Here is a 24900-nt window from a genome sequence, read left to right as displayed (position 1 = left end):
TGTTTGCAAAGCTTGGATGGTTGTGGAGTGATATCTCATGTCGAGCACTGTTTGATCACATCTGTTGGGATTTGGTGGAAGAGTTGGTTTAGTATCAGTTTTGATTGTGTTATTTAACAGAACATTTGAAACATTGGAGAAGTGTTTAATTTTTGATGTTGCTAATGGCTTGAGATTAGTGTTTCAATGCTAGAAGTGAGAGACTACCATTTTTTTGACAGGCATCTTTAGAAGCGTTTTAGTATCACATTTGTTGTTTTTTTAGAGAAATGTCTGGTCACATAATAATTTGTCCTATTTATAGGGGTTTTAAAATTCCGATTTTTATTGATAGTATTATCTATTGTCAACTTCCAAATTTTTTACTATTTGGAGGTTTAGAAATGATATTGTAGGTGTTTAAATGGATTATTAAATTTAAGAGTCACATAAAAATGATTTGTGTAATATTTGAATGATATATGTGTGTTTAAATAAATTTTATTAATTTGATTTTGGAATATTGTTTAGAGAAATTATTATTGTTTTAGAAGAGTCAAATTTGTAATAATATGCAGAGAGGAATGTTAAATAGATCCAAGTTTTTATTAAATTCTGTGACCTATCCTAACCATCATGGAAACAAATAATGGTTTTTGGATTTATTTTTCCATTATTAGATTTACAACCAATAAAAATTCATCATGATCACCATATTCTTCAAAGGTGGGTCTATCTAGTAAGAGCATGGATCTATTTAACATTGCTCTATTTAAATGGATTAGTTAACTACATTGTATTGTTGTTTAGGTGTTTTAGTCTTGTTAGAACTATGGTTTTTAGCATTGAATATCTCATTAATTCCATTGAGTTTATAATTAGTAAAACAAGTTGGTATTTTATTTGAGACATCTTTAATTTTAGAAGTGGTTTATATAGGGTGTTTTAATACTCTTATTAGTTTTGTAAATGTTTTTGTATTTTGTAAATAAAATTGAAAGTAAGAGTATTAAATATAAAAATAAAAATAAGTATTAAAGTTTGGGAGTTCACCCTTAGATCATATGGAGTCCAAATTTGTAGTTTTTGAGTTGTTTTTATGTAGAAGATGCCTAAAGAATCCAATGGCATTCTTGATTTGTGAAGTGGAGATTATTTGGAGCATTAAATTGGCATTTATTCAATATTATTTTCTTTCTAAGCAAGTTTTTGATTTTGTTTCTTTTTTCTTATTTACTTTGTTGATTTTGTTTTTTTAATTGTCACAAGTATTGTATTTTATAACCATCAACCACATATGAGTGCTAGTTGTTCTAGTTTATTTTTGATTTGTGACCTATAATCTTAGGCAAATGTTGCCACATTTCACAAGCTGGAGGACATTTCTTGTAGCATGTTGAGAGATTTATTCCTAAGAAAAGCTAAGGATATTTCTTTGTCTGATTGGAAATTCATGTTTTAGATGTATATGAAAGAAAAGTGCAAAAGGTCTCCTACTTGTATTGAGTGGTATGCCTTTGAGCTACTATGATAATATTTGGAGCATGAGATGCTCCAAACTTATGGAAGGTAGACTAAAGAATATTTACTTGAATTGCAAGAAATAGAGCATTATTGGGAGGCAAGAATAGAACTTATTCCAACTCTTAAAGAGGGTGTTATTTCAAGTATAATACCTACAATAAAGGAAGAAGATCCACTCAAAGCAAAAGTTATGACATCTTTGGAAGAAATCAATGGAAAAGAAGCAACAATGACCTTAGACAACACTCGACCTATTTTATTGCAAATGGTTCAAGCATTAAAAACAACTTTGTTTGTAATAGGAAAGCCACCATCATTTAAGTTCTTCTAGATATTTATTTAATACTTGAAGAATGAATATGGAGATTTTAGGTGTGACTAAATGTAATGCATTCAAGATTCTTGACGTGAAAAAGGAAGATATTCTACATACCATGTATACTCATTTGGCTTGGTTTGTAGTTGAATCAAGTGATGTATTTGTTGAGAGTCAACTTGTTAAGATTTTTTTTAATTTAAGATCGATAAGTAACTTTTGGACTTAGCGACACCAAGAAATATTTTCAACTATGATGGCAAGGCAATGTTGGTTTAAGCATTTTCTAAAGTTGAAAAATTTGATAGGACCCTTTATGAGTATGGTGCTACTAATATGATTGCTTGGATGACGAATTGGCTAAGCCTAAGAAGTTTGTAAGTGCCATAAGTAGCTTAGCAATAATTAAATTTAAAAGAACTATATATTATTAGGGATATGGTGAATCTAGTCACACCGTAAATAATTCCAATTGTCCTAAAAAAAAAGATGGTCCAACATATAGAGAAGTTTGGGAAAATATATATATATATTAAGATTGGAGAGAATTCTAAAAAAAAAAATTAGAATATACTCATTGTGGTAAATTCAACCACATTGAGAATAATTGCTTTATCTTGCATTCAAATAAGTAGCTTGTTTTGGATAAAGAAAAAGTCTTTAAAGTTAAATTGCCAAATTGAAAAAAGAGTCAAAATTTGTGGTCTCATTAAGCCAAGTCATTGAATCTCATATGAATTCTATAGCTAGAGTAAATTCTTATACTCTCCATAATTATATGTTTGGTACATTACAACAATTGGTTGCTGCAGCTACTATATGTATTCAAACAACACCAAAGAATATGGCACTTGCTATAAGTTAGGTATTAGAAACCTTATTTGGTAGTCAAAGGAATTGTAGAGATCCTAATACTCATGTTAAGAGTGTGTTGGTTGTACATTTGCATTTGGTTTAAATTGCATATATTGTGATTTGTTTGTAGCACTTGATGTGTTGTGTATAACAATCTTTGTTTACATGACATTACTTTTACAACCAAGAATCTTAGATGAAGGATATAGAAAGAAAAGAAAAAATAAATAAAAAAAATAAAAAAAAAAGAAAAAACTATATAGTAATTAGTAAAAAGTGTGTATCCAAACATCAATGTGTAATTCTTGGTAAAAAAACTACTTTGTTGCTAACAATATATTTCTATTAAAATTGATATTCAATTGGATTTATATATAACTAAGTTAATTGTAATATAACTTAAAAGCACCAGAAGTTGAGAAAGATGTGATTAAACTTCAATGAAAGAAGTTATTGTGTGGAGATTACTGTATTGTAAGGAAATAATAAGAATGAAAAAGATGTGTTTATGTGTTGACTAAAAACATCTTCTGCATTTGAAATTGCAGTCAACAGAGTTCCAATTAATTTATGGGTCCAGGCTTAAAGTATCATTCGGTCACTTATTTACAACATGAGATTAAATTGCAATATTTTTTTGAAGAGGTTGTAATTTCAAATCTTTGTCTGCTTTCTATTTCTTTTTAATTTACACATATGATCTTTTTTATGATAGGTTATCATTTGCTAGAGCTCGCTAAAGGGTACCATAAAAGTAGATACAGCTGTCTAGTATTTACAGTTTTTAATGCATGTATATTGAATCTTAGAAGAATATGGTCTGGTAACTTAGAGAATATGATCTAGGAAGCTAAGAATATAACGAAGCTCAGAGAATGCGATGGTAAATATTGCTCTTCCAAGTTTGCATGATGCAAACAAACTTCCAGGAAGTGGAACTATTCATTGAACATACAAATGTCAATTACAATCATAGCAATAACATCATAAACAATAAAACATCAAAAAAAAAATAAAGAAAATTGTACTCCTCATAAAGAATCTCGTATACCTGAGAACTGTGTAATCCATACTCAAATAACTTGAGGTTTTTGATTCAAATTGACATTGTGGTAAATATATTACCATGATTAATTGAACATCTGGAAGGTCAATATTTGACGTTCATGCAGATTCCATATAAGTGGATGACAATGAGAATGAGACACACAGTTGTATGAAAAAAAAGGTACAATAGCTGAACCCAATTCTATAATGCACTCTAATGCAGAAGTGTAGCTATCCTATTCAAATGTTTGGCAACCCCAGGTCCAGACATCAGAATTACTTAAGGATGTTGGATATGTACATGGAGAGGAGGAGCCCTTGTTAGCTTTCATCTGGTTGGAGGCTGTGTATGGGGAGCTCACTGCAGAAGCTCTGGATCAAATTTGACTTGATCATCGTCGCCATCGAAGCATTAGGTTAACAGTAGACAAAAGGAGGGGGAGAAGACGGTGTCAACTGGAGGAATCAGGGTCCAGCTACTGAGATCTGTTACGAATTTTGGGTGGGTCCAATGCGGCTTACAGGATCTGGAATCCATGGTTGGGGAGGTATGTTAAGAGGACATCGTCTCCCAAGGGACACCTGTGAGAATAACGCATTACCAGATGAATCACAGCTGTGATTCATACGTGCGCTGCAACCCAAACTTGATTCATATTAGCCAGCGATAAAATTGTGTATTTATGAGATTTGTAACCCAGTTCAAGTGTAAAAGATGAAGACTTTAGAAGGATGCCACTAGTTTGGCAAATGTGTCCATGTGGTCGGATCTCAAGCCCAAGGACAGGCTCAAGCTTCCGTCGTTGACAGGGCTGGCTAACACATACACCAATCCTTCATAGGCTATTGTAGCTGGTCCCATGAAAATCGGTCTCCCCCAGCCAAAATCGCAGTCGTAAGTGGGCATTCGCGCCCAGGAGGTGATCCCCAGGTTTGGAGAATTGAAGTGGTGTGCGCCGCGGACGAGTTTGCTGATATCCTCTTGCGTCTCCAGGTAGTCAAGTGCAGATCGCAAATATTCATCATTCATTCTCGCCAACGAATCATGAATCTGTGGCAGACAATGATTCTGAGACATGGGTTGCGATCAAACTGAGCAACAAGGTGCATCCGCTCAAGAAACCAAAACATGACGGGAATTGAATGAGTGATGCTTACCTTTCTCGCAGCATATGTTATTGGATTTGATACCAACTCCCCAGCCGTTGCAATAGGAGTGCAAGTGAAGATCACATTGCCGAAGTAGCCCTTCGGAAGTGGCGGATTGAGCCGCGACCGGCCGTCGGTTGCGACGAAAAGCTTGGTTTCTTGAGACTCTGCCAACTTCCGAGCTTGCGTGATGCATTTCCAGATGTGGCCTGACAGCATTTCGTAGCTGCTGAAGGTCACATCGGCCTTCTCCTCCACTGCCATTCGTTTCAAAGTGGCCAATTGCTCTTTGGTGAATCGGAAGACACGCACAGCCATGGGCAGGTCCTCGTCTTTAGCCTCTTCGTTGGTGGAACCATTGCTATTGTGAACGCCATTCGTCATCTTCTTGACGTTCAACTGCACTGCACTTTGGTTTTCGTTGCCATTAGCATGATTGTGACCGCCTCCAGCACAGACACTGTTGCCATTTCCACTGCCTTGTTTTTCATGGTTCTCGTTGAAGTCTCCGTTACCATTGCCGTTGCCGTTCTCCATATGAGCTCCGTTGCTCTTCCTGTTTGCAACATGAGAATCGTTGACGACACCATTCCCATTCCCGTTTGTGTGAAAGGCTCCATTCGTAATCTCCATTCCGTTGGTGTGGTGACCATTGGAATAATTATTCGCGTGGCCTTTGGAATGGCCGTTTGCGTGACCATTAGCAAGTCCATTGGCGTGAACATTTGCATGTCCATTTGCGAGACCATTTGAATGGCCGTTTGAATGACCATTACCATTCGACTTAGAATTCTCAGGTTTCATTAATCTGGGCGGAGGTTGGTACTCAATGTGAGGAAACATGGGTCTAGGAGGGGAGTTCGCCTTCAACAACGTGCGGTCAATAAACGGTTTAACTTTGAGAGGGATCCCTCTCGCCATCTCCGACCATGTGTTGACGCAGTGAAGGCCAGACATGCCATCTGCAACGTGATGCTGCATGCCCACTCCTAGCGACGCACCACCGCATTTGAAGAACGTGATCTGAAACGAAAATTTATGGTGTGTTAGAGCTTAAAAATCTCGCACCCACACCCACAAAGTAGCACACGGACGAAGGAAGTCTCAAACCTGGAGAACCAGAAGCGGAAACGAAGATATCTCTTGGGAGTAGTCCACTTGAGGAACGAGGTGGCGAAAACGGGGGTCTGGAGCAAACTCGCCGAAATCAGTAATCTTAGCATCTGCTTCAGCTTCGACAAGAAGCACTCCTTCTCCATTACAGTTAATCTCGACTCTTCCTCCTTCCCCCCGTTTCAGTCGGCCAGCCATGGGGTAAAATGGCACCAATGTCTTGCCCAGCGCCTCCGCAAGCTTCTCATGGTTCAAGAAATCGTCACTTCCATCATTGTTGTTGTAAAAATACACGCTCTGCGTGTGGATTCTAGGAATGACAAGGTCCAAACCTGAGTTCCAGAGTATTCTCTCTGGTGTCGGTTCACTGGGACGCACCATGGACTGCTTCCTAATGGTCACATCCAACTGAACTTGACTTGCGGCGGCCATGTCGACGCTTCTCGCACTACCTCTGCAAAATGTAACAGATCAACTGCAACACTTCTTAGTGACTTTTATATATACAAAATAAGAAGTATCGCTCTCAACATGAGGCACAAAAGCTGAAGCTCGCAATCAACCACGTCTAAGGATCCTCAAATCGAACTATTCAGACGTTCTACCTTACATTCTCTGCAGCTAAAAGGGAAGATAATGCAGCTACAATGCAGGAGGTATGGGGCTCACCAACTGCAAGCAACTTCCAGCCAACTCCTGCAACAACAATTGAAGCCAAAATTTGGCGGATGAGACAAGTTGCAACAAACTTCTGCGGAGTGTGAGACAGGTCTTGGAGTTCTAGAAGTACAGAATTGGGCGAGGTGATGGTGGACTTGAACGGGGCGATTGGGTAGTGGGGGGTCAGTTAGGTGGCTGTACTGGACATGGACTGCATTGACTGCGACTGGTTGAGGTGGATAAGCCACTGAGATGAAGAGGTGGAGCAGGTGCCTCCAAGTGAATCCGGTGTTCATGCAGGCTGACATGAGGTGGGCAACGAGCTGGCAGTTGTCTGCCACAGTTGGTGATGTGGGTTTCTGCCATCGCTCACAACTGCAGTAAATGACCTCCTCTATCACACACCTATCTTCCCGTGACTGCCTGCAGGTGCATTCATACCGCCGCTTTTCTCGTTACAAAATCCTCAACAGCGTCCACATCAGCAGCCTCCGTTTTCCTGTGCCAGCAATTGGGTGGTCGAAGCAATTTCTACAGGTTCCAACCTTTTGTTAGCTGCCATTCGATATACATGATTCACTCATCGGCGATTAGCGTTTCGAAATAGAGGACTCGGCTCGTTTGCTCGTGAAGGCTGACTCTATCTTGATGCTTTCCTATCACCCCCAGTTTCTAGTTGACATGTACCAAATATAGTTGTTAGACGGCTATTGTGCTGTAGGGTTGGCATGCTTCTCGGTTGAGCATGTCCGAGACTGTGGTGGTGATACTCTTCAGTCTAATCACTTAACCTACATCATATTATTGTGGATTTGAAGTAGTTTGATGGCGGTAGGATAATTTATGATACTAACAAATCAAATGCTGTTACTGGTTTCTGAAAAACTACAAGGGAATTGATACTAATTCACAGTTATATCATGGTCAATTCAGTGTCATACAGTTAAATATGGTTTTCGCCAATGTCCCTAAAAATTACAAAGTTTAATGGTAACTATTCTGAATGTGTTACTATGACATGTTAATTTTTTTGATAAGATACAATAAGTTTTCGGATTCCATTTTTAAAAACTTATCTATATATATATATATATATAAACATACACACACACTGTACATGTTCCATATGAAGATACATATAACAAACATTAAGTAGAGGAGAAAGGAGTTAGATGCAATGATAAATAATTCAGGTGTACCTACCAACCCGTTGACTCGTTGAAAACAATCAATAGTCAGAGCTGCGTATGATTGTGTAGTAGCTACATCAGGAAGATCTGAGATCCCCGTGTCTAAAAACATCAATAATCCGTATCCCCGCCATTTTCTTGTGTAATTCACTGATCAGATCTATTTTTTGAGTTCCTTTCTCAGCACCATGAGTCAAGGTCGCACTTTGGCTGCAAACGTGCTGTTCAGAGATGTGGCTTCCCCACCTTTCCAACCAGGGTTTCTCCGACCCCAGCTTGGATTTTCATAAGGATGGCCTTTAGTTGGGTAATAGCAGCTGCAACCTCAGATAGATAACAAAGTTGCAACCAACAAATGCGGGAAACTTTACAGTCCGCATGCTGGCTGTAAGGCGTGATACAAGGTCTTCGCAACTTCGCAACTTCGCAACTCTAGCCAATCTGCCTTGATACTGCTTGATCTAGTAACTTCAAGTCAGGGTCGCAGCAGGTGCAACCCACTCCATGCGTTGTGGGTCTACATCACAGGGAGACTCAATGATCAGCATTATTGATAACATCTTACAGAACCCCTGATAATGGAGTGAGGAAGGTGGCAGATTGAGTAAAACCTCATTGCAGACCACGCATCTCGCAGCTCTTTCTGAGATAGGATTTTAGATACGGGAATCGTCTGAACGATCGATCCTCAGCGATCAAGGGAAGTCGGAGGTAAGATAGCTGATATTGCTTCACAGGAGACTAGAAGTGATCCTCTCTAAGCACAAATAAGCGAGAAATAGGGTCTTACTTCTTGTGGCGAGGTTCTCCGGGAGTAATTATTATAGGGTCAGGAAACTTCTCCCATGCACTCGGCCCGGATTCCATCTGTACAAACAGTTACCACCATGACGTCCAAACCATCAGACATCTTATCAAAAAAATAATAGAAGCGTGCATTCTACTACAAAAATAAGAGCGATACATAGAAAACCACAAAAGCCACAGTTTGAATGAACGTACTTCACCGGATGTAAGTAAACAATGGTCAAGTGCATTGCGAAGATCTACTTCTTGCATTTCGCTTGTTCCAATGAAGACAATCTGCAAATGTATCACCGTTGCTGCATGAATATATAGTGGCGCCAGCCTTATTGTTTGCAGTGTCACTTGTGGAAATATCTAAAATGATAAGAAAAAGTACCTGCCTTTATCTTTACATACAACGCTTCTCACGTGAGGAGCAGTTTAGATAAGGTCAAGTAAAGAGTAACTCCAAACCTGGAAACTTTTAACTTACTTCTTGTCGTCTGTCACCATAATGTCCCCCTCTCCATCCTGTATCTGTATTTGATTTCCATTCCTAAACAGTTGACCACTCAATTATTGAACTAGATGCCCAAAACAAGCAAACCGGCTACAACACAATCGTCTACGCATCTTGTAGGTGCTGTAATTACCAATTTAACAAGAAACTAAAGAGATAAAACCAATCCATGAGGCAGCAACGTCCGATTTCTTCCCAACTTTACGACAGATAGAACTTAAAAATGAAAACGTCTCAGAGATAAGCAGTAGACAACCTCCTTCCATAAGTCGCCATCGTGAAGGTGAAGCGTTTCCCCTACTTGAGCCCATTCCCTGCACCATGTCTACATGGCATCAAACACACTAGAAAAGAGTCTATCAAAGAAAGTTAATTAGAAAATCCAGGGTTCACCTAAGTAAAAATGCTATGGTATGACCATTATTTCTATATATATCTATATATATATATAGATATATATGTTCGTCTAATATTAAAGCCTAGAGGCTATACCTTGCTTTTTCCATATCAGTTGCTAGCCATACAAGTCCCTTCGCACGTAATATTCCTGTTCCCATGCACTTCTTCCCTTGTTCACCAGAGCTTGCTTCAAATTGCGTGCGTAAGCTCCTAAGGACAACCACCAGTCGCTGAGGCTGGAAAGGGCGGCAAGACTTGTATACAAAACTTCTAACATGGGGTACATGCTGCCCATCCACACCATGTTCGTGGTAGTGATGATCACGATATTTATGATGAGTAAGAAAATGTTTCTTTTTGCTGGATGAAACACAACCTTTCCTCGTACCGAATACCATCGTTGAAGAGATATCTCCGAATGATGCACACTGCATGACAAAAATCCCACACCCTGAGTTACAGCTATCTTTTGAAAAAATTGCTGAACATGAAAAGCTATAAAGAAGGTGCAAGGTATTACAATGCAGATATAACTAGAATCAGATGCGCAATCCCAACGTATGTGCTCATATGCTTTCCCCCTTGGCCAACCTCCTTTCTCACTCTTCTGTTTTGACACCTCTAGACTTCAAGCTTCAAGGTTGTCAGGGCGCAGGATTCTTAGGCTGAGGCGTATCATACTAGTGCAGGTTACAGTAACTACAGAACAAAAACTAATACCAGTGCGCAGCGGGAAATTCTAATCTTCCATTTTGAAAGCAAACTCTAAATTGTACATGGAGCAGGTAAGGCAGGCTGATAGAAGAAACACAAGAAACTTGACAATAGTAGAACTGTAGTATCGTTTCCGAGTACTAAAAATATCTTGGTACAATGTGTTGGTAAATAACACACCTCTAAAATGGCACTTGGATTCAAGGCTTTGATGGCTGTGCGACATTTTGAAATCTGGGTTTGTTGCAAGCAGTCTACTTTACTAAGTATTATGAGGTCTGCACATTCAATCTGCGCTGCAATTACGAGCTTGCTGTTAGCATTTTGAACCATCCATTTACTTCATCGCTTTACATAAAAGTCCTCACACACAGTACTAGTCTCACAAAGCTCTCCGCTTCATGACCAGCTCTTGACCCCCAAAACTTTTTGAGGCATACTAATTATTACAATAAATTGATAGACATGATAAGCACTTAAAGAAATATTGAAATATGTAACCTGCTCTACCAGCAACTCTGCCAGACTGCCGGCCTCATCACCAAATTGTGTTAGTGTGGATCTATTCGCTACTTCTATCCACTTCAGTAGCGTCCTCCCATCTACCAAAGTAACCTTCATAAGATAGAACCACAATCACATCAATCGTTTGGCACAAGGTAGGTTTCAGCAATAGGTGGAGTCAAAATTAACCTAAATCCTTACACAAACTCAGTTGACCATCACAATACGCTACAAAAAAGCAAACCCCTGATCTAATCTAGCACTATACACCAAGAGAACACTTTTTAACCCAGAACCTACTCAGGGCACAGTATCTACTCCCCCTTCACGGTGCACGGATTTGCGGAAAACGCCAACATATCCTTCTCATATTTGTTAACTAATAGTACAAACAGAATCACATTCAGAAACACCTTCATAACGAAACCAAAGCATCGTGTTAAGCTCCTGGAAACTTCCTCGTATCTACTCTCGATACTCTGCTCTTGACTAGGTGCTTATCAACTCGTTCACCTCACAAAGCACCAACATACACTACACTCCTCTGATATGGAACATTGACAAGGTAATAACAATAATAAAACTCCTGTCATCCATAAGTATACTACTACTCTGTTTAGGGAAGAGAGCCTTACCATTTGATTAAGCATCGCAACCGTTTTGTATGAATGACCCTCCGCTTCGGCTTTGGCAAACAACTCTATGAGGCTGCTAGGCTTGCATCAAACATAAAATAAATTTCTTCGATGTCATTATGGTGAGTATCAGTGGCTAAATGAAATACCAAAACTTGAAGGGTTAATCAGTGAAATAATATTCATCCAAGTTCTAGCGCATCCTGGGACATCCGGGAACTTGATACCTGAGCCATACCGGAGCACTCAACCACCACATGATCAATTTCACCTCCCATCTCGAGGAGCTCCCTTACAGCTCCGATAACATCTGTCTCTGTGCTACAGCACAAACATCCTGCAAGTTTACCAAGCCCCTCAAAATTTATAATTGATCTCTGAATCTTGGCATAACGACATCAACCACCTTATTATGAAACCAAGATACGGCTAAACCACATCATTAATATGTAATCTATACAAAAAGGACATGTGCACGACAGTCACACCATTCTCGAGCTGACTGAAAGCAGCAAGGGCCGAGGCCTGACCCCCGCCCAACAAGAGTCGCGCATCCACATTCACCTGCACAAATACATAATCAGCCAAGTATTTGTCGTCCCACTCTTTCCACCAACACACAACCTGGAAGTGAAGAGAGTCATTCATAAAGTAAAATAATATAAAACAACTTAAAAAAAAAACAAAACAAAACAAAACAAAACAAACAAACAAACAAACAAAAGAAAAGAAAAAACGCATACCTCTGCAAGGTCATTTACGAGCACTGCAATGCGCAGTCCATTTGCATTCTTCAGTAACCGAGACAACAAAGTGGTCTGTACGGAATAAAGCTCAGCGTCAACAGAAGGGATTGCAAAGTATACGCACATGGAATGTCGGAACAGGAAACCAGATTGTAAAACAAAAATCAAGCTATGCACACCCACAGAATTCAACACCATGGAGAATCAAGAGCGGTGCAAATATATATATATATATATAGAGAGAGAGAGAGAGAGAGAGAGAGAGAGAGAGATAAAACCCATAGAACGACAAAGAACCCAACAGAACCAAAGCGGCAAAAAGAGAAAAACCTTGCCAGCACCGAGGAAACCCGACAGAATGGTGATGGGCACTCGAGGCCGTTTGTGGGAGCGTTGCCACAATTTGGCAACGATTGCTACCATGGATGCTGCAATCGCCCCTGTTCCCACAACGGCCGCGACAACGGCGGGTCGATGCTGCAGAATTTTGCCATTCATTTTCAATTCTTCAATTACACTTCTCTCAGCAAGTCCAGACTGTGAAGCCCTACAACTGAAACCAGTCAACTACATCAATTCGCGTCTATGCAACTGAAAATTAGCTGCCGTAGTCGAGAAAACATGGCATGGCGTGCAAGTGATCGTCTTCTCGCTCAACATAGTATTTTCCTACTCCTAATTCTTCATCATCCTGTTCTACCTGTCGGTGATTCACACCGATCACACTACATCATAGTTCAAATTACCACATCACTCCAAAACAGTGCAGCCAGAGTCTTCTACCTAAAACCCCTACAAACAAATCCTTCATGCCCGAACAATCAGTGTCAAATTCCCATCGTCTTACTGGATTTCCGTTTGCGAGAAAACGAAGCTTGGCAGACACTCGCCGAACTCCGTGTTCAGATCGCAAGCTTGTGCATTGGATGAATGACTAAGATACTTAATGGATGAAAAATGACATACTTCATTTATCGTTGAATTTGCACTCAGGATGATTGGCTTTACAGTCTTAGGGTTTGCCACAGATCTACCAAGCCTGCGGACCTTTTGGCTTTTTCATAAACTTTTTGGATTCTCCAATATACTTCCAGGGCATGTTGAAACAAAGGTGTGGTTTGGAAGAATTATTTTCATGTATTCAATGGTTGTAAAAGAGTAGGATAATGGTAATGATGACTAGTGATTGTGAGTGCAACTTATAATATAGAATAATCCATATATTTGACATATCAAAATGATTAAAAAAAAACTAACTAAATGTTAAATTAATATATATATATAATATAATATATAATAAAAAAATAAAAAATATAATACAAAACACACATGACCAAACAAATATGTTCTCAAAAAATGGCTCTCTTTGTATCCACCAAATTTAGAGGCAAAATAGATTTTTATTTGTTTCACTTCCAATTGCTTCTATTATCTTTTATTTTTTGATTATCATACAATAAATATATGTCATTTCAAAATATTTTTAAATATTTTAAATAGCTAGTATTACAAATTTTAGATATATATATATATATATATACATATAGATGATAATAATAATAATAATAATAAGTTAGATTAATAATATTCTTATTTTAAAAAACATGTGATAAACCTTTTAGTTACATTTTTTTTTGTAAATGTCTTTAGATGTACTATGTACTTGTAAATAAATTTCTAGAGATCTTTTATATTTAAAATGCAATTATAGAGAGATTTTACAACTTAAAAATTTTGTGTAAAAGCCTTATAGTCCTTATAAAGGTTTGATATACTTTTATTAGTAAGAAAGTAAGGATGCAAGACCAAAGCCATACTTATTATGTTAATATCTTTTATATACTTCAAAAGCTATTTTAAACTATTTATTTACTTTTACTTAAAAATAACTATCTTAGCATCATTTTAATACTAAAACATTTTTTGATATGTTTTATTTTACTTTTAGTTGCATATAAAGAAATTATTTTTAATTAAAATCTAGATATATGTATACTATTTGAAAAGATCAATAATTATAATATTAAGTTTTAATAATTTTTATAAAAGATAAACTATAATTTTTATACTACATCAAAAAAAAAGTTTAAAAAAAATTCTAATTAGCTAATATTGGTTTTATATTAAAATTCTAAAAAAGTAATATTTTATTTTTATGTAATAACTCAATTAAATTTTAATTATATATAAAAATATTTTTAAAATAGGATATAACATAATATTTTTGTAAAAAAATTATACATTTATTTGATATTTCTTTTTTTAAAAGTAAAAAAATTTGATAATGAAGGTATAAAGATTAAAAATAATTTTTGAAAATTTTAGATGTTTTTATAAGAAATACCCTAGCCAAGTTTTGAAGCAATTCAATAGTTCAACAAGGAAAAATTGTTGCTGAAAGATCAACATCTAGTTTAGAGAGAGAAGATAACAAACATCTAAGAGGTTTAGGAGTTTTTTCTTCTGATTGGTGAGTTCAATTATTCTCAAATTTTGTGTGCTTATTAATTGCTTGTGGATTAAAATATAGGTGAAATTTAAATTAAGAAAAATTATTTGTTTAATATTTATTGAGATTTTAAAACAACTATAGAAATTGATTAGGATTTACTTGAATTTTCTTGGATTTGTTTAGGATTTAATTAGAATATCTTTAGGATTTAATTAATACTTGATAAGGATTTGGTTAGGATTTAGGATTTATTTAAATTTTATTTATTATTAGATTAGAATCATATTAAAATTTGGTTTTGATTTTATTAAGATTTGGTTAAGATTTGGTTACAATTTAGCTAAGATTTAGGATTTGTTTTGGATTTAATTAGAATTGGTTTAGGATTTCACTAGAGTTTGGTTAGAATTTGGTTAGAATTAGTTTAGGATTTAATAAATATTTGATTAGGATTTCTTGAGGATTTGGTTAGGATTGGTTTAGGATTACATTAAGATTTGGCTAGGGTTGTTTTATAGTATTGTTAGGATTTGATTAAGATTTGTTTAGGGTTGGTTTAGGATTTTATCAGAATTTATTTAAGATTTGATTAGAGTTTTGTTAGGATTTGCTTAAGGTTGGTTTAGGATTTCCTTAGTATTTTTTTAGGATTATATTAGGATTTGGTTAGAATTTGTTTAAGATTTTTATTTAAAATATTTTAAAAAGATCTTTTAATATATTTTTAGATTTATTATTATATATATATATGTCTTTGAGGTTAATTTATAATTTCTTTATGTTTCTTTTGTAAAATTTTAAGACTTCTTTTGGATTTGATTAAAGATTAAATAATATCATTAAGATTTTATTAGATTTTATTTAGGATTGTATTAAAATTGTTAAGAATTTCTTATTGAAAATTCTATTTTACCTTCTATAACTAGGTGCCTAGTACTTTCTCAAGCAATCTTCACAAAACACAAGAGCATATTTAAAAAAATCTATATAATTTTAAGACTTAAAAATAATTATTTAATTTTAAGATTTCAATTTGCATAAAGGTTTGTTGGTACTTTGTCAAGGTTTCTTTTACTTATATTAAACAAAGATAAAAAATTTAAAGTTAAATGAATTAATATCTTGTATGTTCTACATAAAAGTCAAGCACTTATTTAACTTATTTGTTCATTAGAGTCATATGAATGGTATTTCAAGGCATTGACTTAAGGTTTTTTTTTTTTTTTTTTTCACTCATATTAGATATTTTTTGTAATTTAGTCTTAGCTAGAATTTTTCAATCTTTGATAGAATAATATGTGTTCAAAAAAAATAAACATCATATAGGTAAGTTTAAGCAACCAATAAAAATAAATGTTTGTCCAATTGAGAGAAGGAAGTAGATCAAGCTTACAATTGTATTTAAAAATTCATGCTACTATAAATATAAAAAAGACAAGGATAAGTATATTAAAGAATTTTGATGGAATAAGTTCAAAATTTTGAGGATTCCTACAATAAATTAGGCTCTAAATTTATATATTTTAAAATACCTTCATAGATTTATTCAAGTTTGATTTATAAGATCAAGTTTACTTAAAAGTACTCTTTGTTTATTTGCATCTTGGATATAAAAAGATTCAAAACTTTACTATGATTAAAATTTATTAATAAAAATATTTATAGTTATATTTAAAGAAAGTGATTGAAAAAGGATAATAAAATCCAAGTTCTAATCTTTACAATAAGGATTATATTTAATAACTTTATATGTAGCTAAATTTCAAAATCTTGTTTGCAACATGGATTGAAATGATAAAGCTCTTATCAATCAATTTTGATATGGATTAAAAGATAATGTCAAAGTCTTATTTTTGGCAATTTCAAAAAAAAAAAAAAAAAAAATCATTATAGAAATTTATTATTTAAGCCATTACATAAAATAATTGACTTTTAAAAAGATACCAAGAATAAATATTTGATTAGAGAGGTACAAGTCATAGCAATAAATTTTAAGTTTTTGTAAACTTATTTAGTAAGGCTAGAATCCATGTATGATACATTTCAAATCTTTCATTAAGCAAAATAAGACTTGATATCATTTAGAAGGATTATACTTATATTGTAGAGAACCTAAGTATACTACTCAATATTTTCCAAAGAAACAATACAATAACAAAATAAAGTGTATGATTGCCAAAAAAGATAATATATTTAAAAAACAATTATTCAATTATAATAGGGATTGTGTGATTAGAAACTTGTGTAATATCAAGCAAAGATTTTATTTTTTTCTTTAGATTCTTCACCTTGTTTTATAATAGATGTCTACATAAGACCAAAAAATTACAAATTCTTTATTTTATTAGATTTAAGAGTCTTAGCTTATTTTTACAGATTCAAACTTTGTTAAAAAATATGAAATACTTTTAGTTAAGAAAATTAAGTATGTACATGTAAAAAGCATAGATGGTCATTTTTTGTCTTCTAAAGATGTCACTTATAAATTTGTTCTTTTAAATATAGCAAGTAATGGTTATAATTAACTTAATAATATTTAATATTATTAAATATTTATTTAATTTAATTATTTTAATTTATCATGGCTTTAGAATTGTAATTCTCAAATAGATTAGATTTCTTGTAATTTTAATTTTTTAATAGCATAATTGAGATTTTTATTATTAAAATAGAAAGATATAAGTCTAATCTAACCAAATCCTTATTAATATTCTTGCATATTACAAAAGAAAGATCACCTTTAGTTATTTATGCCATATGTATTTTTTGATAGAAAAAAAAAAGACTCAAAATGCCATTTTAAGCCAATTTTAAGATTATCAAGATATCTTTATAAAAAAATGCAGACATTCTTTCAAAGCATTGTTCTTATAATTGCTCAATCAATCTTTAAAAAAGAGCTCAATTATTATTTGAATTAATCTATAGCTTATTATAAAATGAGTTGGATGTACTCAAGGAATATATTAACAAGAATTTACCTAAGAACTTTATATACCATTCAAAATCTCTAGCAAGAATTTCTATCTTATTTGCAAAAAAAAAAAAAAAAAAAAAAAAAAATCATTGTAGATGTATGTGGATTATTAATGACTCAGCAAGATCACTATGAAGAATAGGCATTTTTTATCTTTGATTTCATGACTTCTTGATTAATTGAATCAAGTCAAGATCTATACAAAAATAAGTCTACAAAGAACATAAAACTTAGTACATATATTAAAAAAGACAATGACTGGATTTTAAACCAAGTATGGACACTTTGAATATAATGCCATGCCTATTGAATTCACAAATGTATAAGCTGTTTTTTAACATCTTAAAAATAAATTTTTCTTAAAAAAATTTTAAATTATTTTTTTGTTTATTATTTATAAGACATCTTAATTTACTCTAAGAATGCAAAAGAATATGAAATTCATATTTGTTGTGTATTACAAAAATTGAAAGATAAAGAATTATATGCCATGATAGAAAAGTGTATATTTCATACAATTCAAGTTAATTTCTTAGGATACATAATTTCAAATAATGGCTTTATGATAGAATCTAAAAAAAATTCAAACTACCATAGATTGAAAGATTCTAAAAAAAATAAAAGATGTCAAATATTTTTTTATTTTTGCTACTTATCATTGAATCTTTATTAAGAAGTTATTTCAAGTTTCAACTCTACTTATAAATTTAATTTTTAAAGAAAAATTAAATTAGAATAAAGAAGAAAAAGCATCAATTAAAGCTTTGAACGTAACTTTTATTTTTATATCAATCTTCTATTGTATCAACTTTTCTAAGGCATTAATTATGAAAACAAATATATTAGACTTTGCTTTGGATGTGATTATTGCAATTAAGAGAAAATAATAAATTTTGTTGAACAATTTTTTTTATAAAAAAAATTTCAATAACTAATATCTATTATAAGATTTGTAATAAAGAACCTCAAGTATTTTATGTCAACATGTGTTTTAAATTCTTGCTAAGCCTGTTAAAACATATATTTATCAAGATTTAATTTTAAGATTGCTTATTGACCAAAAAAACAACAAAGTTTGTTAGAAATCTTTTCTAAATATTCTTGTCTTAATCTAAAAAAAAAAAAAAAAAAAAAAAAAATGCATCTTCTAATCAATAACAAATAATTCTTTTGAAGCTAGAGAAATTTTATCTTTGAGAAATGAAATCGATATTGATTATTGATTCAATTTTTTTAAAATAAATTCAATCAAATATATATCGTCAAATCTTATTGTTCATAATATTAAGAATAATTTATTCAAATCTCATGATACTTCAAACTTTGAGTTTAAGAATAATCTACTCTATGTCAAGAGATGCTTATATATTCTAGAAGATGAAGCATGATTATATGTTCTTTAAGTTGATCATAACTTCTTAATTACTAGATATTTTTAATAAAATAAGATTGTGGAGCTAATATCTAGATATTTTTAATGGCTTCAAAAGTAAAAAAAAATTAAAGACTTTATACAATCATATGATATTTACTTAAGATCAAAAATTCTTTATCATTGATCTTTTGAACTTCTTCAACTACTACTAATACCAGAAGAACGATAGTTTTTTTTTTATTATTTTTTTATTTCTATGCATTTTATCATGGATCTTCTAATCTCAAGTTCTTATGATTCTATATTTGTTACAATAGATCATTTCACTAAGATAGCAGATTTTTTACTATATACAAAAATTATCAAAACTAAAGAAACAACTAATTTTTTCCTTGACAATATTTATTACTATCATGGTTTGCTAAAAAATATTATATCAAATTGAAGGACTTAATTTGTATCAAGATTTTGAAAAATCCTTTGACTTTGACTAAAGGTGGACAAAAAACTATCTTTGACTTTTCATCTTTATACTTAATAGACAAATAAAATGAATAAATTAAATTTTGGAGTAGTATTTGAAGTATACTATCAAGTAGCATGAAGATAATTGAAAAATTCTTTTGTGATTAGTAGAATTTTTTTATAATAATACAAATATAATTTATCATATCTTAGAATTTTTCAAAATATAATTATTACTCTTTGTAAAACTCAGCTGTAGAAGAAATAATAATATCATAGACATACTTAATTACTTAGATTAAAAGTGTTAAGTAGAAGATAAATATAAATAGATTTTATAATATCTTGTGGTGAAACTTATTAGAAGCTTCATAGACACAAATTTGATTTTATACATATTTATAATTAATTAATAAGTTTAAAATTTAGCCAACAAGTTTGTCAAGAGTTGCATATATTAATAGCTTGTGGTAGAAGTTGACCATATGATGTATACATAAGAAACTTTTCTTGAAAATTAGACATGTATCTCATAAGTTGAACAAGTATCAAAGATTCTATGGGATATTATAGCATAGTTCTTACTTAAATAGTATATATGGAGATAAGTGTGAAGTCTTTTTTATTCATATCAACATCTTTTTTATTCTTAATTTAGTTTCAAGAATCTCTAATCTTTGTCTATAGCTATTCTAATTCTAATAATTTACTACTTTTGAATGAATATCTACTCTTTTGAATCATATAAGAGTGTATTGAGATTTTTATCATTTGTGGTTTTTATCTTAATACTACATAGAAATATTCTATAAGTAATCTAGCACATATCAAACTTGTAATATATGTATTTAACTTGTAAGATAATTTTTCTATATATATGCTATATGGACAACTTATACTATAATTGGCTAATATATGCAATGTGTGGCCAACTAATAAAATAAGTGGTCAACATGTACAATATATGGCCAACTTATTGGCTAAGTTTTCAACCTATCAATTATCTACAAAGACTCATAAAGCCAAATCCATATCTATAAAGCTTCCAAAAAGTTCTTCTATAAGATATTATAAAATTTACTTATTTTAATTTCTACATAAATTTTCTTATCTTCTTCATTATTAATGCTATTGTTAATGATTGTGACACCTAAGATATACTTGTAAGCCCTTTTAAGAAACTTAGATGCTTAAAATCCTAACTTTCAAGTTTTGTATGACTATCTTTGCTATTCTTTTTTTAAAATAAATTCTTCTTCAAATATTTTAAAAAGCTACAATTATTAAATTTATAAAGATAATTTAGATTAAAAAAAGATTAGAAATTAAAAATTTGAGGTTTACAAACAAAAATTATAATAATTGATATTTATATCTTACAATTTTATTAGTGTTATTATATTATAATTTTTAAAAAATAATATTATTAATAATAAATATTATTTTTTTAATTTCAAAGATTTTTTTGGTATTCGAAATCCTATTCTATCATTTTTATAAAAAAATTATACTAATTTTTAATTTAAATTATATATATTTTAAAAAATTATAAAAAATATTTACAATAGTAATTTTAAAACTAATTTTTAATTAAAAATATAAAAATACATGATATGAAGGTTATTTCAAAATATTTTAATTTTTAAGTTGATTTAAAATATTTATCATTAATAGGATGTTAAGAGTATTTTAACTCAATGTCATTTTGAGTTGGTATTAATGAATTATTTCAATGTAAGATAACTATATGAAATGCACATATATATATATATATATATATATTCATTGAGATAAGAAGAATAAAATGATGTTTTAAGGATTAAAAAATATAAATGTATATGTATTCGTTATGATGTATATAACATTTTTTTTTGACCAAATTAGTTTAAACATGACCATCACAAATTCAAACATCTACATATTGTCATATGATAACTTGGGTATAACAGTTTATAACTTATAATTACACACCTTCAAATATTTCAAATAAACAAAGGCTGAGTATCACTATTGGTAGGAATTGGTAATTTGGTGATTCATTCCATGACTTCAACATCAAACAAAAATAACTGCAAATGAGGCAGCCTATGTGATAGATCGAAGTAATTGAAAGAAACAACCCCATGGGATTATGGACATGTTAGTATTAAGCTGTAGAACCAATTATAAAAAGCAACCATTCTGTCGTTCAAGGCCACACATTTACAACCGAAATCCTGGTGAGAATATATTTCCTGACAGAAAATGGATTCGGTGTAGAGAGGGAGGAGGAATCTGTTAATTCCGATGAGCGATAACTGTGAGTCTGCATGCGTGGATGGAATCGATGCGACGAGGCCCAGGCGCAGGAGGATGCAGCAAGCACCGGGATACATCGACAAGCAGTGGAGGGGTCTGGTGTCGGCGGAGCGATAGGAGGCAAGGACAGGAGGATGCAACGGGAGTTGAATGCCAAGCATCGCGAACTGTTGAATCATCGTTGAGCCATACAGGGCGATGTGAGGCGATGTGAGGCGCCGTGCACTGCGCTTCAGTTGCTGGAAGCGCTTTCATCAATGCAACAGGCTCACATCATTTCCTACTATACTGCGTTCCACTCCCCCACCCTGAAAAATGCAGTCTCGCAGCCTGCAGTACCGCATAGTCACATTCATGGACTTTACTGAGTCATAAGAGCCTTCAAAGCCTGCACTCCGTAGATTATCTGAATCAATCGGAGGCCCCCTTCGCCTGCATTTAAGGGAGCTCATTATGGAATTTTCGCGATGAAGTGCATGGGAAGACTGCAACGTGTGTCAGGGGAGGAAGAATGGAAACAAAATGAGACCAAATGAGCGGAATGATGTTGCATTCAATTGATGTCACTAGCACCAAGAGAAGATGTTCAACACGATGTGGCTCAGCCTTGTCGACTACGGAAGGATCGCATGGGCGTCGACAAAGGCGAAGATAAAGAAGACGCCTGACCAAACTCAAATGTTACTGGAAACTTTCCGACTCCAATGGTGTGTAAATGAGGTTGTGGCAACTATGGTCTCGGAAGCACCCCACTGGAGACTAGTAAGCCCCAGTATTGTGTGTTAAGAGTGGTTTAGTTGTAACTGTACCCAGTGGTGGCCGGTCCTGGGCAGCACGTCTGTATGTATATTTCTATCTGCAGTATAGAGTTTCTTTACTTTTGTCAAAAAATAAAAAAAACAAAAAAACACAAAAAAAAACAAAATGAGGCCAAGTGAAAGTTAGAAATAAAGAAAGACAGAAAATAATGCGTTTATGTTCTATTTTGTTGTGTGGGGTTTGTCCGGTCACAACGGTTTCACCTGAACTTTCGGAAAATATTTTTTAAGGCTTTATTCTACAGGCATAACCCATGTGATAGAATTGCGTCATGCTGTGATAACCCACACCTCTTCGTAATAGAATGATGTCATGCTGTGATAACCCACACCGCTTTGTAGTAGAATGATGTCATGCTGTGATAACCCACACCTCTTTGCAATAGTAATGTGTCATGCTTTAAATACACAAAAAGTATCTTTGTCATATCATATTATGTTTAATATTATTTTCAAATTCATATGATATGACCATGATTTTACTGCAAGAGTGAATTTTAAAAATATGTCTAAGAGAGTTTTTTTGTAATATTTGTACAAAGATATGTATTTTATATTTTACAATTTTAATGATCATATCATAGTCATATCATACTACTTTTGATATTACTTTTAAAACAATATGATATCACAATGTTGTAGAAAAAGGTAGGATGCTGGAGAATTCAATACCATGTATTTAGTGTTTTGGTTTTGATAAATATTTATGTTATCAAGTCAACTTTTTTGCTTTTATTGGTAGAGGATCTTAAAGTTATGAGCTTTTACTTCCCCCTTCACAGGAAAGTAATATTTGATGTCAATGGGTTTATTGTTTTATCTTAAAATTATTTATAGATTCACATTTAGCACATAAATCTAAGAGATAAATTAGAAAAAAAAAACATCTAAAGTACATCCATATATATATATAAATCAAAATATACTTCATTCTTATTTTGATTTAATGTAGTGATTAGATTATATATATATATATATATATATATATATATATATGTTAGTTTAAAATGATATTTCAGATATTTAATTTGCAAAGATAATGTATGCAAATAATTCCATAAAAAAACCAAAAAACCAAAAACAACAACTTCATTTTTTTTATGAATGAAAGATTCACATTACAATTCCTTTATTCTTACTGGAAGAAGCTTTAAACCACAAAACAAAGTTATATAAAATTCAAATTTTAAATTTCGTTTATAAAACAATATTTAATATGAATGATAGTGCAATTAAGAATGAAATTAACCAAGTTTCAGAAAATTGTTGCTATTATCAAAGCAAAGTATTTCTATCTACTTAAAAGTCTGAAATTAGCAAAGACCTTATAGCATTATCATAAGTAGAATATCTTGAAAAAAATTATAAAAAGTACAAGAAAAAGAACCAAATGTAGTATCTATGTTTTTATTAAATAATAAGATGTGGGTTTTGCCTTGAAAAAGTATGTTCATAGAATTGCAAAGATTGGTATGCACAAGAACACAGACTATGGCAATATAAGCTAGCAAGTGAACAAAAGAAAAGACATAACTGTGTGTTCCAAATGCACAACCTTTATAAAATAAAAAGTCAGTTGAATGAAATAGGTTTGACTACTGCAAGGAAATTAGCCACTGTTGTATACATATTGTATAATATGAAATAACAGATGCATGAGTGCCATTGATGGATGAGAGATATAACAAGATTTTTTAGAAATAGACTTAAAAAAATAGATGCGGTATTGAAACAAGAGAAGCATTGTCATTACTTTCTATTGCAACAAAACCAGGAGATAAAAAAACGTGGTTGTATTTAGATAACTACTCTGTATTAGAAAGAAATTAGAAAATACTTAGATACAGTATGGTAAGTAGGAGGATAAAAAAGGAATATTTGGAGTAGGTAGGTAGTGATAAAATAATGAGGTAGATACTAAGTATACCAAACAAAGGTACAACTAAACGTATTTTTGAATCATTGAATAATTATGAATCAATACATAAAGATTGTTTTACCTGACAGAATATCTCTCTTTTTTTTAATTACAATTTTTAAAACTTCAAAACACTTCAAAAAATAGAAAAAAGTTGAACTGGTCTACTCCATGTACCACAGGTGTAAGGAACAAGGAGAAAAATATCTTAACAGTTTGGGTGGTGCTTTAAAAGGTAGTCAGTTAATGCAAAATGTTTCCAGTATTACTTCTCAAATCAAACATTTAAACTAATAATAATAAATTAAATTAAATTAAATTCTTGTATTGTAAAGTATTTCCAAAATAAGTACTTCTCATACAATATAGGTAAATAGAGAAGAAAACAACTCATTTGCATAACTGTGTTTTATGTACTTTCCAGAATAACGCTTTTACACAACCTGGAGATCTCCAAAGT

At 32.5% G+C, this 24900-nt stretch overlaps 2 protein-coding genes across 4 annotated transcripts; both read right to left on the bottom strand.

The window, feature by feature from the left end:
• Window positions 1–3722: 3722 nt before the first annotated feature.
• On the bottom strand, window positions 3723–6855 carry LOC112275159 (shikimate O-hydroxycinnamoyltransferase). Of its 3 annotated transcripts, none has more exons than XM_024505274.3 (4): window positions 6653–6855; window positions 5981–6437; window positions 4880–5893; window positions 3723–4772 (listed from the first exon to the last, which is right to left on the bottom strand). In XM_024505274.3, the coding sequence occupies exons 2-4, from the start codon at window positions 6413–6415 to the stop codon at window positions 4446–4448; spliced, it is 1776 nt and encodes a 591-aa protein (XP_024361042.1). In that variant the 5' UTR covers window positions 6416–6437; window positions 6653–6855; the 3' UTR covers window positions 3723–4445. The 3 variants fall into 3 exon arrangements, with proteins under 3 accessions (XP_024361042.1, XP_024361034.1, XP_073385935.1); XM_024505266.3 differs by having other exon boundaries at window positions 5981–6458; window positions 6653–6834; XM_073529834.2 differs by lacking the exon at window positions 6653–6855 and adding an exon at window positions 6594–6647.
• Window positions 6856–7796: 941 nt separating this feature from the next.
• Window positions 7797–13042, bottom strand: LOC112275176 (uncharacterized). The gene is made up of 14 exons (XM_024505295.3): window positions 12985–13042; window positions 12468–12690; window positions 12135–12209; window positions 11880–11955; window positions 11619–11728; window positions 11392–11472; window positions 10754–10867; window positions 10433–10543; window positions 9632–9966; window positions 9396–9453; window positions 9113–9175; window positions 8836–8916; window positions 8624–8700; window positions 7797–8350 (listed from the first exon to the last, which is right to left on the bottom strand). The coding sequence occupies exons 2-14, from the start codon at window positions 12633–12635 to the stop codon at window positions 8266–8268; spliced, it is 1434 nt and encodes a 477-aa protein (XP_024361063.1). The 5' UTR covers window positions 12636–12690; window positions 12985–13042; the 3' UTR covers window positions 7797–8265.
• Window positions 13043–24900: the final 11858 nt, after the last annotated feature.

This window comes from Physcomitrium patens, chromosome 2 (genome assembly GCF_059467195.1).
Source record: "Physcomitrium patens ecotype Gransden chromosome 2, ASM5946719v1, whole genome shotgun sequence".
In the NCBI taxonomy this organism is placed as follows: Eukaryota; Viridiplantae; Streptophyta; class Bryopsida; order Funariales; family Funariaceae; genus Physcomitrium; species Physcomitrium patens.
The sequence above is the reverse complement of the archived record's forward strand: the minus strand, read 5'-3'. Positions and strand labels throughout refer to the sequence as shown.